At 32.0% G+C, this 6,000-nt stretch overlaps 1 protein-coding gene across 1 annotated transcript in view; it reads right to left on the bottom strand.

The window, feature by feature from the left end:
• LOC138709618 (cathepsin D-like) overlaps nt 1-2,416 on the bottom strand; it is a 50,548-nt gene extending 48,132 nt beyond the window's left edge. Inside the window, exon 1 of the mRNA XM_069840518.1 lies at nt 2,168-2,416. Within this exon, the coding sequence (XP_069696619.1) occupies nt 2,168-2,247 (80 nt within the window). The 5' untranslated portion in view covers nt 2,248-2,416. The remainder of the gene's footprint in view (nt 1-2,167) is intronic.
• Between the last annotated feature and the right edge of the window lie 3,584 nt (nt 2,417-6,000).

The following is a 6,000-nucleotide window of genomic DNA, read 5'->3' on the forward strand; positions in this document are numbered from 1 at the left end:
AAAAAGCTCAACTACGTTTCGCTTTTTCAATCTTTTCCTCGACCATGAAAATGTCAACATACCGCTCTTGTAACGCATATTACTATTCTATTTTACTTTAACAATGCATATTTTGTTACGTGTACTTTTAATGCATATATCCTCGTTTTAAACTACTGGTAAGAGGATCATGCCCAGAGTTAAGGACGAAAAACATATTGACAGGAGTGACAAAGCGGATAGTCCTTCAACCAGCGTACATGGAGGAGGTGGTAGACCTTCCCTGTCGAGTGAATTCATGAAGAAAGTCTGTCTGCACACTTAAGAATTAGTAGCCCCAACAGCAGACTTACCCAATGATAGGTTGGTTTCCTGTGTTGAGAAAGAAACAAAACTTATCTTACAATGGAATTGCCGGAAGATAATGCGCAGACAACCAGAAACATACCTAACAAGAAAGGAGGATCCGCCATTACGAAACAATTAAATGTAGTGACTTAGGATGTAAAGAGTTTGAATTGAAAGAAATTGATTAAAATAATTCAGAAGAATAAAGCTGATCTGATTTTATTATAACGGAAACTGAGAAGAAACTGAACGAAACTAAAGATTTGTATAAACATATTTTATTTTATAGTTTAGTGCCCAATGAAAATCGTGTTGCGTCTAGAATAGTAACTTTAATGAACTTTAAATTCAGGAATGGACTATACAATTAAATTTTTAGCGATAGAATAATATTACAATATATAATATGTAGGCCTGTGCACAGTCTCAGAAACACAAAAATGGCCCGACTCTTAAAGCTCTTTACAGAGCACGATTCAAACCACAACGGTTTAACGACGGTTTTCAATCCAGTATTAATTGAATAGTGTTACAGGACGGTATTTCACAATTAATGCAAAAAGCACGAAATTAATCCGAAAATAAGGTCATATAAAATTATTGCTTTAAGAGGCATTGTTAAAGAAACACTGTGCACTACAACCCCGTTTATGACATTTTATCTCAAGCATTCCGATAGCTCTGTTCTTGCGTGCTTGCTCGCAGACTAGTACAATGTTCAGATACTGTTGAAGAAAGAGTTTTATTAATTAATTATCCAGGCTAATTTCGTTTACCACCATTATATTTTATTGCACGATTTATAAATATTCATCTGTTATTAAAAAAAAACATTCATCTGGTCTTTTAAAATGCGTTTCGGATTACAACAATAATCGAAGTAAAACGAATTTGAATAACTGCCAAAGCGATTTCGTGTATACCACTGCTTTGGAGCACTGAGCATGCGCAGTGCGTTGAATCTGAAACCTACAAAATTCAGGCGGGCCATTTTCTTCTGGAACTGTAGGCTATATTCGCAAGAAATTACGTAATCATATAATGATATTTTGCTACGATAGTACGTGAAGTGCAATAATAATAATAATAATAATAATAATAATAATAATAATAATAATAATAATAATAATAATAGTAATATATGATGAAGTGAATGTTTATTCCAGAAATTATTTAACCTAAAATCCATGTATTTTTGTCTCTTAATCATTTGACTTTCAGTTGGGTAATCAAACGTGAAACCCCTACTTTGTACTGCAATATGTGTGTTAGCCGACAGAACTGATTTGATTTAATCTGAAAAATTAGACAGGAAGAAGTTCTGAGAACAGCTAGGAACAGCCTAGAGAAGTCTGTAAAGAAAAACGGGCAATTTATCTGCCATGCTGCAGCGATTTGGGGACCAAATATAACATCAAGACATGGGACGTTATATGAATTATGACTGGGGCTAGAGGCACAATCCCACGGGAGTCCTTAGAAGTCTTCCGAAAATTAAAAGTTCCTGACAGCACCCTGGACATGATATCCTCCACTGCACTGAAGTCATCAATTAGCATAATTAATCATCATTTATATTCTTTATAAAATATAATTTGTCTTGTAGCCTAAATCTTTGTTGCATTTCCAATAAATTTCTCAATGATAGCCTACCTAACTAGGGTTTCTATTAAAGAAAAAATTGAATTAAATATGAATATTCATTTAGAATTGATTAGGAGGCCGATTATTAAACCCTGGTTGGGACGGCTATCAACTATCTATCTATTACTTATTATTTCCTTATTTCATATCTTACAGACATACATTGAGAAAGAGTTGTAAGAAACTGAATAATTACCTAATTAATTTATCGTCGCGTGGTCGTGCATCTGAAAGCATCACCATCAGTGCTGTACAAATTATTCTTGAGTATTTCATGTTCCAACTATCACCCACTACCGATGGCAGATATCACTTTCAAATGGACGATCTGGTGACGAAGTCACACTATTTAAACAGGGGTGAACGAAGATAAGCTGCTGACACATCGCGAGGACTGCCACGGCATTCTGCAACTAGTTTTTCTTTTCGTTCATTCTCTGTTCCTAAGCTTTTCCATATCGCTGCCCGTCATACGTTTATCAGCCGGCAGTTCACCTCTAGGCTGGTCAAACCGTCCTCAACATTAAGTACCGCGGAACATAGGCTGATAAGCGCGACATTACGTTTCCTCGCAGTGGTCAAACATCTAGAGATACCGCAGGTTTCAGGGTAGAACATTGGTTTTATGTTTTTTGGTGTCAAATTTGATTCTGAAGGCTATGTTTTCTTACTTGTCTTTCTATATAATAATAATAATAATAATAATAATAATAATAATAATAATAATAATAATAATAATAATAATAATAATTTATTTATTTATTATTTATTTATTTATTATTAATATTTGTGTGCTGAACAACAGCCAGAGGCCAATTATAGTTCAGCACAATACACAAACAGAAGATACAAAGGTGCAAAACAAAAATAAATAATATCTTAAATAACAAAAACATACATGAATACAATTGAGTACAAACAGTAAAAACTAATAATCAAAACGAAACTAAACCTTAAAAGGATCTAAATTGTGCCCATGCAAATTGGCATATTTTATGCATCTACAGACTGGAGAAAGTGATTTTGAATTTCGGTTATAAAAATTTTTTTGAAATCTTAAACCTTTTGTAGGAATATGAAGGCTGATATTGTTTATGATAGACTCACAATCAATATCACCCTTGATAACTTTGCAAAAAAATTGATAATCAAGATTTAGACGTCTAGCATAAAGGCTACAACAGTTAAAATATTTACAGGTAATCTCATAGTTAAAGTCAGTGGAATTGGGTATATATCGAAAAGCACATAAGGAAATAAATTTTCTTTGAATATTTTCCAATTTAACCGAATCGGTTGAAGTAATGGAATTCCAGGCTACAGATGCATATTCAAGTTTAGAGCGAACCAAAGTAAAGTATAGAATTAATAGTGACTCAGGAGTAGAAAAAGAATAGGTTATAGACCTTATTAAACCAAGCATTCTTATTGAATGATTATAAATATATTGAACATGATCGTGAAAGTATAATTTAGAATCGAGTAGTACACCAAGATCTTTTATAGAATTTTTCCTAATAATACAGGCGTTATTAAGAGAATAATTAAATTTTATGGAAGTAGTTTTTCGAGAGTACGAAATGACAAAAGTTTTTGTTTCATTAATTTTCATTCCATTAATGTCAGACCAAAGTTCAATGGAGTTAATATCATTTTGAAGAGTTTGGCAATCGGCAGAACTATTTATTGAGCGAAAGATTTTGAGATCATCAGCAAATAACAGGTAGTTTGAACTTATTCTTTTACATATGTAATCAATAAATAATAAAAATAATAGAGGGCCCAATGTACATCCTTGGGGAACTCCACATAAACAGTTAAATGGGTCCGAGAGAGAATCACCTAGACGAACACAACATTGTCTATTAGTTAAATAGTTTTCAAACCAGCTCACGTAGTTAGAAGAGAGACCAAAGTTTTTTAATTTATTTATCAGAATATTGTGAGGTACAACATCAAACGCTTTGCTAAAGTCGATATAAATTGAGTCAATTTGACCTTGGGTTTCAACAACAGGCATAACAAGATTAAGGTAGGATACTAAGTTTGTAGTTGTTGATTTACCTTTAGTAAAACCATGTTGAGCTGAATTAATTTTATTCTTAACATAAAATGAAACATGTTTGTGGATTATTTTTTCAAAAATTTTTGAGAAATTGTTTAATATTGAAATAGGTCTATAATTGGAAACAACATTTTTTTTACCATTCTTAAAGATAAGAATAACGGATGCTTCTTTCCAAAGCATAGGGTATGTACGGTTAATAAACTTAAATTAAATATAAAGGTTAAAACGGGTATTAGAATATTAGAACATCCCTTAATAATAAAATTAGGAATGCCATCAGTGCCCTTTGATTTATTAGGTTTAAGCTTTTTTATGGCTAAAGAAACGTCATCAACTGTAATTTTAGGTAAGGATAAGAAATCAGTAGAATTATACTCCAACAAACAGAGATTAGAATTAGGCTGTTTTTGAATCGATTTGAATTGATTAGCAAATGCATTAGCAATTTCTTGCTGATCAGTAATGTGAATCCCATTTATTAATAATTCGGTGGGATAATTATTGGATTTACGAAAAGATTCTACGTATTTCCAAAATTTATTAGGTTCATTCTTCAAATTTTCATCAATGGATTGTAACCATTTAAATTTGTCAGATTTAATCATAGCTTTAACTTGTTTTCTGTAATTGGAAAAAATTTGATAATGGTGATCAGTTTTGAATTTCTTAAAATTTCTATGTGCTTTGTTCTTTTTCCTAATAAGTATACGCAAGGTATTTGAAAACCATTTAGGACAGTGCGATTTTTTTACGAAAGTGACAGGAACAGCAAGAGAAATAGCTTTGTTCATAATCTGGGATAACGCGTTAGCAGCAACGTTAACATCAGTAGTTTGATATATGGAATTCCAATCATGATTGTATAGAGTGGAATAGAGTTTCAAGTAATCACCTTGAGAATAATTTATGAAGGTACTAGATTGGCAGTTATCAGGTAGCGACAAATACACTTCAAGATTAATGGAGATAGATGGATGATAAGAATCCTCCAAAACTAGAGAATGATTGGCTAGTTTTACTGTACTATTAATAATATTAGTAAAGACAAGATCAAGTAGATTTTTACTTGAAACAGTAAAATTAATTTGGTTTAATCCCAGAAGGCAAGACGAGGAATATAAATCACTGGACTTAATTTTAGAGTAGTAATGAATATCATTAAGATTAAAACCAGTTGACCAATCCATACCAGGACAATTGAAATCACCAATAATTACTATTCTAAAATTATGAATATCAAGGTTTTTTTCAAGAAAATTGAGGTAAGATTTTAAGTGATTATGACCGAAATCAGGTGGGAAGTAATGATTTCCAATTAATAAATTAATACCATCAGCCATTTTAATTTCAATCCAAACACATTCATTAATAATTTCTAAATCATATCGCCGACAGGTAAAAGGTAACTGGTTGTTAATCGCTGTTAGGACACCCCCGCCTCTTTTTTTATTGGTGTCCTCATACGTTCTGTCTGCTTGAAACACAGTATAATTGTTAGGGAATAAGTTTGTATTTAATACTGATTCAGATAACCACGTTTCAGTAAGACAGATAATGATATCATTATTACTTACTACATTTTGAAAAATTTCATCAATTTTTGTATTAAGACCACGAACATTTTGGTAAAATATCTCAAGATGATTATTAGAACTGTGCATTGAGAGTTAGAGAATAATATTAAGAGGCATTAACCCTAGAATCAGCTGAAGTACCTGGTGGAGCAAAATGCTGCTCAGGTTTAAGTTTACCAAAAAAGGGTGCAATGAGGCATCCCGCAAGCCAAACATCAGAATTATTAATTAACTCGAAATCCCTCTCATCAACTGAGATATGAAAAGAGGAATACGACTGGTATTTTGTTTTCAATTTAGTTATTTCGAGAGACCTTAATTTACGTTGATGAAAGAGTGAATCCTTAATATTATTCTCGTTTACATTAGGACTAAATCTAGAAACAA

The sequence above is a fragment of the Periplaneta americana genome, chromosome 11 (genome assembly GCF_040183065.1).
Source record: "Periplaneta americana isolate PAMFEO1 chromosome 11, P.americana_PAMFEO1_priV1, whole genome shotgun sequence".
NCBI classification, from domain to species: domain Eukaryota; kingdom Metazoa; phylum Arthropoda; class Insecta; order Blattodea; family Blattidae; genus Periplaneta; species Periplaneta americana.